General features: G+C 32.4%; 1 protein-coding gene across 9 annotated transcripts in view; it reads left to right on the top strand.

Annotated features, from left to right (window-relative positions):
- Nucleotides 1-12759, top strand: part of LOC145297580 (N-acetylneuraminate lyase-like) — a 218266-nt gene extending 205507 nt beyond the window's left edge. For 5 of the 9 annotated variants that reach the window (XM_080143607.1, XM_080143610.1, XM_080143609.1 and 2 more), the window contains one exon: nucleotides 11660-12759. In XM_080143607.1, the coding sequence (XP_079999733.1) occupies nucleotides 11660-11814 (155 nt within the window). In that variant the 3' untranslated portion in view covers nucleotides 11815-12759. The remainder of the gene's footprint in view (nucleotides 1-11659) is intronic. The other 4 variants (XM_080143617.1, XM_080143613.1, XM_080143616.1 and 1 more) reach the window with 1 other exon arrangement.
- Nucleotides 12760-13039: the final 280 nt, after the last annotated feature.

Raw genomic sequence — 13039 nt, 5'->3', positions numbered from 1 at the left:
TATTTCACCAAATCTCTTTGAGGAAGCACTAGAACTAGCTAGAAAACTAACAATGATAATTTAATTTAGAATTAGACATTATAAGACTAGTAAGAAGAACTCTAATTATATATGATAACAAACTATGGACCAGAAAGAGCAGAAACCTCAACTTTGACGTCACAATGGGGGTCCCGGATAGTGCACAAGTAACAGACCTTGTAGGTCTTTATATACTAAATGAACTATATAAAAAGATTCCAGGACTAACAGGAGGACTATACCGGGATGATGCATTATTCTACTCAACAAATAGGTTATTTGAAAAAGCCAAACAAAAAATTAAAACATTTTTCAGTAAACTGAACCTAGATATAACAATAGACCCAAACCACAAATGTGTAAACTTCTTAGACATAACCCTTAATCTAGACAACAACTCCTATGAACCCCACCACAAACCCAACCAAACGCTATTCTACATAGATCACAAGTCCAACCATCCAAATAGTATGAAAAAAGCACTTATACTTTGCATCTCAAAAAGAATATTCAAAATATCACAAAATGAATAATTATTCAATAAAAACAAGGAATATTACAACCAAGCCTTAGTTAGATCAGGATATAAAGAACAAATTAAATTTGTTAAGGAAACTCAAAACAATAACATATGTACAGAAAGAACAATAAACAATGCAAATGTAATATCTTACAACATGTCGATGAGGAAATATAAAAAAGGAAAAACAAATGAAAAAATAAAGCATACAATAAACACAAAAAAGAAAAATGAAAAGATAGACCATAATAAAACTGAAAGAGAAGATAAAAATAAAAGGAAGAGCCAGACGTGGTTCAATCCACCGTTCAGCCACCATATAAAAAATAACATCCCAAGGGAATTTTACCAAATTATAGAAAAAAATTTCCCGCAAGATAGTAAACTAAGTAAAATAATTAATAAAAACACTGTTAAGCTATCCTTCACAGCATCTGCTAACTTAACAAATACTATAATTGGCTCAAATAACACAAAATTAAACAAATTTTTGAAAAACAGAAATAGGACAGAAAATGAATCTAACAATGTAAAAGAATGTAACTACCGGGACCCTAATGAATGTCCAATGAGGGGGAACTGTTTAACTTCAAACGTAGTATACAAATGTGAAGTTATAACAAATACTGAAACTAAAGTATATCTGGGGAGCAACGGAACTTGTTTTAAGGACAGATATTGTAATCACTTATCATCGTTTAAAAATGAAACTGAAAAAGAAAAGAACACCAAAAATAACAAAAACAACAACAATATAAATAAAAATGAAAACAACGGTAGAAAGGATCAAATCAATAGTGACAACCACAACTACTATAACGAAAATAGAAACAGAACCAATAGTAATAACGAAAACAACCGGAAAAAAAACAAAGAAAAACTCAACCACTTTAGCAGTATGGATTAAGGAATTAAAGGAAAATAAAACTGAATATAAATTAAGATGGTCAAAAATTGATAAGGGGTAAAATATAAACCTAGCAAATCGAAAAGATGCAACCTATGTATATTAGAATCTTACCATATACTAATATCAAAAGAAAAATTATTAAACAAAATACTAGATGTAATCCACGGGTGTTTGCACAGAAACAAATATTTAATTTCACGCACTAGAGCAGATTAGAAAAAAAAAAATTGCAAGGGAGGTAATCCTAGATAAAAAATGATACCACGAGAGTGATCTCCCCTACATCGGGTAATATAATACGAATTCAAACACTAAGCAAAAAAAAAACTATTAAAATAAACACGCATAAATATAGGAATAAAATTATATAAAATTATATGATAATTGTAAAAAACAAATAGGAAAAACAGGGAAAATTAAAACAAAAATAAATAATTAATGAATAAAAAATAAAAATACGAAAGTACGGGTTTAAACGGAAAACTATCTTTACATAACACTAAAAGATGGAGGAAGTGAGGAAGCATGGCTGTGGAAATCTTTTTACCCAAATACGATGTTCAGCATGTTAAAAAAATATACCATTTGTTGTAAAAATCTAATGGATAAACATCTGAAGAAGTTGGTGGGGATAGGATATTTTTACGGAAACATAAATTGTAAAATTGCCACTCATTAATGAAACAGCTGTAATGGAAAAATACAGGAAATAAACGAAGGTTATAAAAAAGAAAACGTGAGTCTTTGATTTTTCAACAAAACTTTGCACTAATATATATATATATATATATATATATATATATATATATATATATATATATATATATGTGTGTGTTTTTATTTATATAGACAAATATTACATAGTCGCTACATTGAACATGCTAATGTTTCAGACAATTAGTTGGCAAGAAACCAAAAGTCACTTGTGAGGCAACATAATGAAGTTTATTTGCCACCAAAGGCATCTGGTTCTCAAATTCCAAAGATTTTAAAACCAGATACCAGTGGCAAATAAACTTCATTACATCACTTGTCAACCAATTGTCCGAAGCATTAACATGTTCAGTGTAGCAACTATGTAATATTTGTCTATATAAATAGTAATATTATATTTTGCTCTTTTTTACTGAGCACTCTTAATAACCTCGTTTTAATTCATGAGTTTTATCTCGTAAATACCTTGGACTTGGTATATATATATATATATATATATATATATATATATATATATTTCTTAATTAAGCCTCACCAGTCGAGTTTTATATTTCTTCCATTGTTTTTGTTTTTTTTTGCATATTTTATCTTTGCTTTAATATTATTGGAATTTACTCCCGTTTCCTTGTACCTATTTGTGAATTATTCTACGGATTTTTGCCTTTTGGATTACTTTGGATCATCTTCTAATTACGCGATTTCCTTGGAATTTATTTGTGCGAATAGAAATTTAACTAACTTTCTTGGATTTTGCATGTTTGGATTTTACCATCGTTGGATACTTTATCTTTCACCAGACTATCCATTCACATGAAATCATTTTTTTATTCACCCTATTCCCTCTGCTTCATTTTTTGTTATCAAGTAAGATCTCTGACTTACTTGTAGTTTCATCAAATTCTTTTGCAAGCAAAATCCGGTCCCACGTTTTGCTAAATTCTACCCTCTGATGAGAAGAAAAGTATTTCTTCGAAACTCCGCGGATTAAGGACTATCCACTTATTTAGTGTTTCTTTTTTAAAATTAAATATGTTTTTAACTCTTTTTCAAAGTGTTTTTTAACATGTTTTATTAACTACTTGTTCTTATATATATCTATATAATTATAAAACTCAAATGACCCTATAACAATGTATGTAACCCACTTTCCAGTTTACGACATCCGGTTGCGAATGCGCGCATAACCTGCACACTGAAATATTAACTTTATTATTTCGAAATTATTATTTAACATGGGAAGAGTGGGGTTTAAAGTAACTTAAACGTAATACAGAAATGAACGCTGTAAAAAAAAAAAAAAAAAAAAAAACAGCAGTCAGTATTGACAATCGTTTATTTGGATAATTTAAACGCAAAAAACAAAAAAAAAAACAAAAGAACAATTGGGACCCTGAAATATTAACGTTATTATTTCGAAATTATTATTTAACATGGGAAGAGTGGGGTTTAAAATAACTTAAACGTAATACAGATATGAACGATGTAAAAAAAAAATATATATATATAAAAATTTGAATTTAACTATAATAAGTATTATGGTATCTGTTTAGTGCACCTTTACCTATAAGTATGGCCAACCACTTATAATTCAGTAACTGTAAATTTCTTTTTTTTTTCAAAAATAATCAATTATAATAAACAGAACAACTCATAGAAATCTATCTATATTCTTTTTTCATTTTAATATACTTTCATAGAAATGTTTCTGTTATGTCAAAAAAAAAAAACTATTTTCTTTACGTCACAAGTGTCACACTCATACATGAATTCCACAGCTAATATAACATACTGACCCAACGGGTCACGGGTAGTCTAGTATATATATATATTATCTAAGAGAGATGTGGGGAAGGGAATGTTATAATTCTTATGTTATTTATCAACGATGAAACCATATGGGGGAATGATATGAGGTGACCATATTCTTCATTATTTGGCCTCTTTCGTATCACTATCAACATAAAAGAACATATTGCCATATTTGGTCGCACGGTATCAGACATGAAAGATGGTTTTATGAGCAACAGGATAAGATACTTTCCTGCGAATAAATAATTAACATATTGATTTTTTTTTTTTTTAATTTTCTTCCTTATTTTTTTTTATTTTTTGTTTTAGCTGAGGATGACATTCACCTGCTGTCTCAGACATTCCAACCGAGAGATCTTTTTTAAAATTCTAACCGTCTCTTTCAATGTAATTGTTTGTGTCTCCCTTGCACATGTTTCACCAGGTATATTTGCCAGGTAGTTTTTTTAATTCTTTTTCGTAAGTCCGGTTGCCCCTATAATTACTGGAATGATGAAGATCTTAAGATTTTGGTTTCTTTTCATATCATACATAAGACCTTGATTTCATATATATATATATATATATATATATATATATATATATATATATAAAGGAGATTAGAACAATAGTCTAAAGAGCTAAGTGTATTTTAATGTAACAGTGAAATTACTAGTTTAATTAAAATACAGGAAATAGAAAGTGCTCGTTGTAATTTAGATATATAATAAGCTCGATAGTTAAATGTCCTAGAGCTAATTCAATATTAAGTAATGTGATTTACAATTTAAAATTTAAAAATTTAAAAAAAATTTTTAAATTTAATTGATTTTGTTGTTGCTCCTTCTTATGAAACTGATTTTTAATTTGATTGAAATTTGATTTTTAAATTTTAAATTTTTTTTTTAATTTTTAAATTTTAAATTGTAAATCACATTACTTAATATATATATATATATATATATATATATATATATATATATATATATATATATATAAAGTTACTTTGTGTGTGTGAATTCCTTCCACACAAGTTCCAAAACGACAGAGCCTATCTTTTGCAAATCTCACACAAAGGTAATTTACATGTCTGGCAGTGTACTTAGATATGTTTTGTACAGAAATTCATCCGATAAATATCGAAAATCGAAAAAATCCGATCTTAAAAATAATCTTTCTTCTTTTATAGATAAAAAAGAATTTTCACGGGAGAATATTTTACATTACACAAGTGTAACCTTGATTGGTGTAACGTAAAATATTCCCTTTATAAATATTCGTCTTTTTAATCTATAAGAGAAGAAAGACTATTTTTAAGATCGTCAAGCCCAAATATCAGCTGACGTGATATTGTAAACAAACACAAACGGAATTTGATGAACGACATTATCATTACTATTATTATTTTTTTTTTTGAATTAGTTCACCGGGCAAATTATTTCTTGTAGTATATAATAATCGATAGAGGATTGATTCTATAATAATACATACGCAATCTGCATAAATTAAAATATCGTGTTTAAGTGTATTGTTTTTATTTTTGTTTATTTTTATTATTCCATTTTCACCCCAAAGAAGGCACAATGCCACTTTAATGTAGGGGGCTACTATCAGGGACATAAGTTGCAGGGATACTATGTAGGGAGTTGTGCAGCAAGATGTCTGTTCACATTACAATTGAACTTCTGCATGTCAGTACAGTTGGGAAAACAAGAACCCGGAAGGGAGTTCCAAAGTTTAGCAGTTCTGGGGGGAAAAAAATATTGGAGTAGAAGGCTTTCCTCTATCTACTATGTAGGGATAGAATTTAGTTGCTTGTCGGGTTTGTCAGGAGTATTTACGTCGAGGGGGTACAAGTGCTTGTAGTTTGTCGGAGCATTCACCATTAAAATACAGGCAGAGGGATGCAATATTTCGTCGATGGGAAGGAGGTTGAAGCTTAAATGACAGTTCAAGACCTATCAGGTTGGTGACTCTCTTTTGAAACCTGTGCAGGAATGAGAGACAAGTAGCAGAAGCACCAGCCCAAATACGACAACAATACTCCATACATGGGCGAGTGATGGTCTTATGGAGGTACAGGCTACTTTCAAACGTAGGTAGCTTTCTAGCATGGCAGAGCCCACTTTCTTCGCAGCGGCCTAGGCAGTGCTCTCTATCTATCTGTTCCAACTCATGTTCCCTGTGAATGTTAGGCTGAGGAGTTTAAAGGAATTACTTTTAGGTAATGTATCTTTAGCCATTTCTATTGGTGCTTGAGAAGGTTTCTTGTAATTATTGACGGAAACAAGCTTACTCTTGGCAGTATTGAATGTGATCATCCATTTATGTCTCCATGGCACTACAGATTGGAGGTCTTCCTCTAGTGTTTCTGCAATTTCCTTCGATATGTGTTCATTTGTTCTCCACTCATGCCTGTTATATGGAATCATCAGCAAATATATCTATCTCAGAGACAATTTTATCAGGGAGATCATTTATGAATATTAGGAATAATAAAGGTCCAAGAATAGACCCCTGAGATACTCCTGCATTTATATCATATTGTTTGGATGTATGGTCGTCGAAGACAACCTGGATTCTTCTCTGACTTAAGAAGAATTTAATCATGTTAAGTATTCGTCCAGTGATACCGTATGATCTGATTTTCCTGAGAAGACCATCATGCCATATCCTGTCAAAAGCTTTAGATATATCTAGGGCTATCGCTCTACACTCCCCTGCTTTGTCCAGTGTATGGTATTTATGTTCAGAGGTTACAGTTAATATATCTGCTGTAGAACAGGCTTGCCTAAATCCATATTGTTAGTCGGTCAGAAGTTTAGCAGCTGTATGGTGAGGGACTAAAGCTTGGTTAATTATGAACTCAAATATTTTCTCGAAAAGTGGGAGGAGGCTAATGGAGTGATAATTTAATGGGTCAGTTCTTTCGCCATTATTCTTGAAAATTGGTACCATAGAAGCAGTTTTCCAGCAGTCAGGAAAACAAGATCCGTTAAGGAATTTGTTGTAGAGTTTGGAGAGAACTGGAGCAACCTTGGCAGAGCATTTTTTTTTTTTTTATAGCACAGTCGGGATGAGATCGGGTCCACATGCTTTTGAGGTGTCAAGGTTTTTATGATATCATGCACCTGAGATGGGGTGATTTTCAGATCATCTAGTATGGTGTCTGTCTGCAAAGGAAAATCAGGGAGGGAGTAGTTTGCTGGGTCCAATGTGGAGTTTGAGGCAAACCGACTGGCAAGCATGTTAGCCTTCTTGGTTGCCTGCAAACAACCTCATGATTGTTGGATAGCGGGGGAATTGTTGATTGCCCATCATTTACTACACTCTTGTAGATTTTCCAAAAATCATGGGTTCATAATTTCTGTACTTCAATGTGCTTTCTTGTGATTTCAGTATATTCTTTTTTAGCCGTCGCTGTTTCCTTCTTACAGTTACTTTAGCTTCTATAAACTTCTGTCTGTTTGATCTGGACTTATATCAGTTAAATCTGTAGTACGCATGCTACCTTTGAGCAATGGCAGCTGCACACGTAGAAGTAAACCATTGGGGAGAGTGGAGCTTGCTATAGAATTTCCGTGTGGGAACATGTGCTTTAATTGTCATTTAGAACCACTCAGTGGTCTCATTTGCACACTGCTCAACAAGAAGAGAAAAGATATTTCCTCATGGGGCATTTCTGATGAGATCCCTGGTGGCTTCCCAGACAGCCTTTTTATTATACCTTGTTGTTTTGAGCAATGGCTCTTCAGTTTGAGGTCGAGAATTTAGGGCAATTTTTACCATTATCTCATGTACGACCAGGCAATGCCAGGTGTCCAGCTAGAGTATATATATATATATATATATAGTACACATGTGCATATGATAAAAAATTGAAATGATATTCCAACATAATGGAAATAAAAAAGAAACCCTAATTTATTTGTGAGTTCAACAATGTTTTAAAACATATCCTCAGGATAATTAATTTGATAAAAGTAAATTAAAAAAACAGAAGTGCATTACATAAATACTTAGAAATATCTGGCATGTGTGTGGTGTAAAAAAAAAAAAAAAAAAGAGTGTTTTTGTTTCCCCTTTCGGACAGAACATGGTCTTTAGAATTGTCACATATTCAATTCTATAGAGCATGTTCCATCCGAAAGGGCGGGGGGGACACCTTTTTCATGCCACATACACACACACACCAGATATTTTCAATTAATGCGCTTGTGCTTTTTTTTTTTAATTTACTTTTTACAATGTTTGTAAGAAAGAGGAAGTAGAGAGGAGAAAGGATCGTCGCCTACTAGATTTCAAAGTCGGTTTTGTACCCTGTCAAGACAGGGAAGAGTACTTTTTAGTAACCCCTTTCTTCAATGTCATATACGCTTTTATTTGCCTCCCTTAACATTTTCACCAATCTATAAGCATAAGATTGTATGAGATTTAAGGTTTCTCTCTGATGCTAATATTTCAACTTGATTAAATTTGTTTTTTTTTTCTTCTATTACCTTCCTTCTACTCACACCGCATCGTATCTGTTTTTTTATATTTTGGAAAAACAATAGACGTATGGGTAGAAATTATTCTTTACTTTATTCATTCTTTTGCAAACTGTTATCCTCATCTTCATAGTCGTTGGTGTTTCACCACGTTTCAGCCAATGCATCATCTGCCCTTCCTCAGGTGATTAACCATGATGTGATGGGAATGCTAAGTTTTGTAACTGTGTCTCCATTAATTACTGCCTTCCATAGTTGTTGTTGCCTCGCCACATTTTGGCAACTAATCCTTTGACCTGCTTGGCCACTATCTTCAGGCAATGCTCATCTGGAACCATAGAGACTCAACGCCTCTCTCTACTGCGCTATGGACCCCAAAGAATCTACTGTTGACTTTATAGACTGGGCCTTTCTGCTTGTGCAGTGATAAAACTTCTCAAATGCACTTGTAATGTTAGGTTGTATAAAAGTGTTAACTTTAGTGAAAATCGGACTTCCTTCTTTGATTGGATTTTTTTGATTATCGATTTTTAATACTTATCAAACACATTCCGATACAAAACCTATGTAAGAACACTCCCAGACACATCAGGTACCTTTGTGTGAAATTTAAAAAAAAATCGGCCCGCCCATTTCAGAGTCCATGGGGAACGAACTCACACACATGCACACACATACACAATAATATATATAATTTATATAATAGTAGAGATATATAGATAGAGAGACTAGAAATCACAACATTCTTTGGACCTAACGTCAATAAGGTAAATAATATAACAAATAGAACCTGGAGAAGAGTTGGACAAAAGATCTGGCATAATGACATAAAACGAGTATTATATAAACTTGAGAAAAAACAACATAAAATAGAGTAGACTTGCGGAGAGTGGAGATGAAGTCTGACAGGTGGAATTGAGGTGACGTAGATGGACCAGAAGGAGATGGCAGGGGAATAAAAGTTTATGGGGAACAATTTTGTCAACATACAAAGTCATTTTAGCTAAGAAGCACTGATAATGGATTCAAGCAATTATGTCTACTGCACCACTCAAGAATCAGGGTTAATGAGATGGGAATGAATGCCAGATGAAAAATGAGGAATACTATTGAAGTACTAATATAAGTCAATGGTATGAACTGCATTTGATTAATGTTTGAGTAGTCTATGACAAGTATTTGTTTACATTGAATTTAAGGAGAGTAGAAGGTGGGTCATAGATTTACTGACAAAAGGGGAAGGATTACAGTTTTTGGGTTAATAATCTATTCATTTAACACTTATTATTAACTAGTTTTTCTTCTTTTTTTTTTTTTTTTTCTTTAATTCCTTACATCCAGTGGCTCCATGCATTGTCTGGGGTCCATTTTCATAAAAAAGACAAAATATACAAAAGAAACCATTTTTTGTGTGTACAAATTATTTCACAGTCTTATTAAGGAACCAATGAAAGTTTGTAGCAAATGAAACGAAATGCAAATTGGATTATTTCCCCTACATTTTAACTGATTTATATTAGGTTGAGAAGAAACTTCTTGCACAATTTTTAATTTTGATACAAATTATGTATTTAAAATAAGTTTTTATTAGAATGCCTTTACTTTATATATCATTTTAAAGAGTGTTTTTCACTACTGAATGCACAGCACAATAGTGGTTTCAGAAATTTTGTGACAGCGACAAGAGTCTTGAAGATAATGAGCGTAGTGGCCAGCCATTGGATGTTGACAATGATCAATTAAGTGCCTTAGTTGAAGCTAATCTATGCACAACCGTTTGAGAACTTGTTTCTGAATTAGACGATTTTCAACCACTTGAGGGAGATTTGAAAGAAAAAAGAACTTGATAAATGGGTGCATCATGAATTGAACGACAACCAAAAGAAACGCAACAAGAACGACCCGTTTCTCGACTGGGTTGTGACTTGTGATGAAAAGTGGGTTCTTTACGACAACTGGCAATGCTCAGCTCAATGATTAGATGCTGACAATGCTCCACGACACTTGCCGAAGCTAGAGTTGCACCAAAAGAAGGTCATGCTGACTGTTTAGTGGTCTGCGACCAGTCTTATTCATTACAGTTTTTTTGAATGCAGACGGGACCATTACGGTAGAGAAGTACCGTCAACAAATGGATGAAATGCATCAGAAACTGCAACAACAACACCCAGCATTAATAATTAGAAAAGGCCCAATTCTCCTTTACGGCAATGCTCGACCATGTGTTGCTAAACAGACTCTGCAGAAGTTGAACAAATTGGGCTACGAAACTCTGCCTCATCTGCCATGCTCTTCAGACCTTTCACTTACAAACTACCACTTTTTCAAGCATCTCGTGCGTGAGAAATGCTTCAAAATCTCCCTCAGCAATTTCATCGCCACCAGAACGCAAGATTTTTAGGCTAATTGCATAAATACACTTGTTTTGCATTGGCAAAAGTGTGTTGATTCTATTTCGATCAATAAATTTTTGTTTGAGCCGAGATATGTTCGTCTGAATTTAACAGTTAAAAACTGCAAGAACTTTCTTGTCAACCTGATAATTTAGGACTATTGAAATCTCATCCTCCATCGTATATGTTAGCTAAGTATACATTGAGTGAATATCTATATAAAACAAAATATTAATATTTATTAATACAGACATGTATAAACTTTGCTACACTAGCATGACGATGTTTCAGTCGGTAGTTATTAATAACTAAAATCTAGTAAGGCAAAAAAAAAAAAAAAAAAAAAATGGCATTCCAATATGAATACCTAAAGAAAACGGCAGATGTTTTTTACCTGACGAGATCTTAGTTATTAATAACTACAGCTCGAAACAGTGTCATGCCAGTGTAGCAAAGCCTGTACATGTCTGGTGTATGAATAAATATTAATATAAAAAACTATTTGTTATTGAGCACTATTATATAAACCTGGTGGATATTCTTGGGATTTTATCCTACAAGTAAAACAAAGTGTAAAACGCTGAGATCACAGTGTAGTATCTGCTCTGATGCTACACTTAAGTTAATTTGTCCTTAGTCAATGGAGGGGAAATCCTTCTATACTAAGGCAATTTTTATTTTTGCCTACTTCCAGAGTGCCTCTTTTTGGGGAGCTGATTTTCCCCCACATAAAAACGACCTTGTGTCACATTTGGCTTTTGTGAGGGAAGCAAATAAATACCAATGTTATTCATTTTAATTCTTTTTTTTTTTTTCTTTGCAGGCGAATTGGTGTCACGGGAAAAAGCAATGCTCTCCTTATTTGGAATGGATGTGGGTCCTGTACGATTGCCTTTAATCACGATGACGCAAGAGAAAAAACTTGCAATGAAAGCCAAACTTGAAGACTTTGGTTTTTTGTTTCCACAATGGAGATGACAGTTCAGGACATCATAAAGAAGTTGACAACATGAGATAATAAGCCTTAACGACTAACCCACGTGACAAAGTTGAATCTCTTGAAATTGTACTTTTCCTTAACCTTGCGACACTATAATTAATTTCAAGGAATCAGGTGGAGATCCAATAGTGTTCCTTTAATGAGGAAATAGAGTTTCGATTCCACGGGCCATTCTGTGGAAAGAGCAAAGGCAGAATCAGTTATTTGCATATCTCTTATCTTTATAAAGTTAGGTCTGTTTATAGGTTTTTATATAGTTGTACGTACACGACTCGTTCCTAAACTGTTTTACCAAACACAACCGTTAGGCATAAGGAATTCAAATGTTACCTATATTTAGCTTAATTTTATACAAAGGGAGTAAAAAAGAAAATTCATCTACCTCCCAATTTTGTAAAATTTTAACAATAGGTATTAAACATGAATTAGTGAATACTCCTTAAATCTCAGTTTATTTGGAGTATTTTAAGGAGTTTCTAAGAGGACATAATATGACCACAAATTCCTATATGAAAATTGAAATATTTAAGATTAGCATTAAATTTGATCCATAGTAATTAGACACCAGTTAAACAAGATTTCCTGAATTTACATTTCCTCTGAAGACCCCTTAAGCTTAAGCCTTAAATTTGAGACATTTTCTAGAATTAAAATTATGTAATGAATTTTGATCAAAATTAGAATAAAGATTCTAGACATAAGATTTAGTATCATTTTATTTTCATTTTAATTTTTGTAAGAGAGATATAAAAGTGGTGCAAAATTGTTTAGGAAATTAATTTTACCTGTCGTGGGACGGGTATTCTTTTAATGATATATATTATTAATTTTTAACTCAAATTATAGAAGGCACATTTCATTGGTAATCAATTAAAATTTAGTGGTCGGTCAACTTTTATAAATAAAAAGCAATGTGTAATGTTTTCTTTTAACTCTTTTAAAACTGAATTTGTAACAAAAAGGGAAAGTTTTATCCAAATTCAAATTTCCCACAATGCACAGCAACTGAACACAAAAGGTAATATTAGTAATCATCCTAAAAGACTTTTGTTTGGGAACAAAGTGTAATATCTGTTCTGATGCTACACTTCTTTTACACCCTCGGTTAGTGAATCCAATGTCTTTATAGATTGAGATAATTTAAATTTTTTGTCTTAAACCAGAATTCCCCTTTTGAGGGAACTGTTTTTTTTTTTTTTTCAT

The sequence above is a fragment of the Euprymna scolopes genome, chromosome 18 (genome assembly GCF_053919585.1).
Source record: "Euprymna scolopes isolate OS-2025 chromosome 18, ASM5391958v1, whole genome shotgun sequence".
Classification (NCBI taxonomy): domain Eukaryota; kingdom Metazoa; phylum Mollusca; class Cephalopoda; order Sepiida; family Sepiolidae; genus Euprymna; species Euprymna scolopes.
The sequence above is the reverse complement of the archived record's forward strand: the minus strand, read 5'-3'. Positions and strand labels throughout refer to the sequence as shown.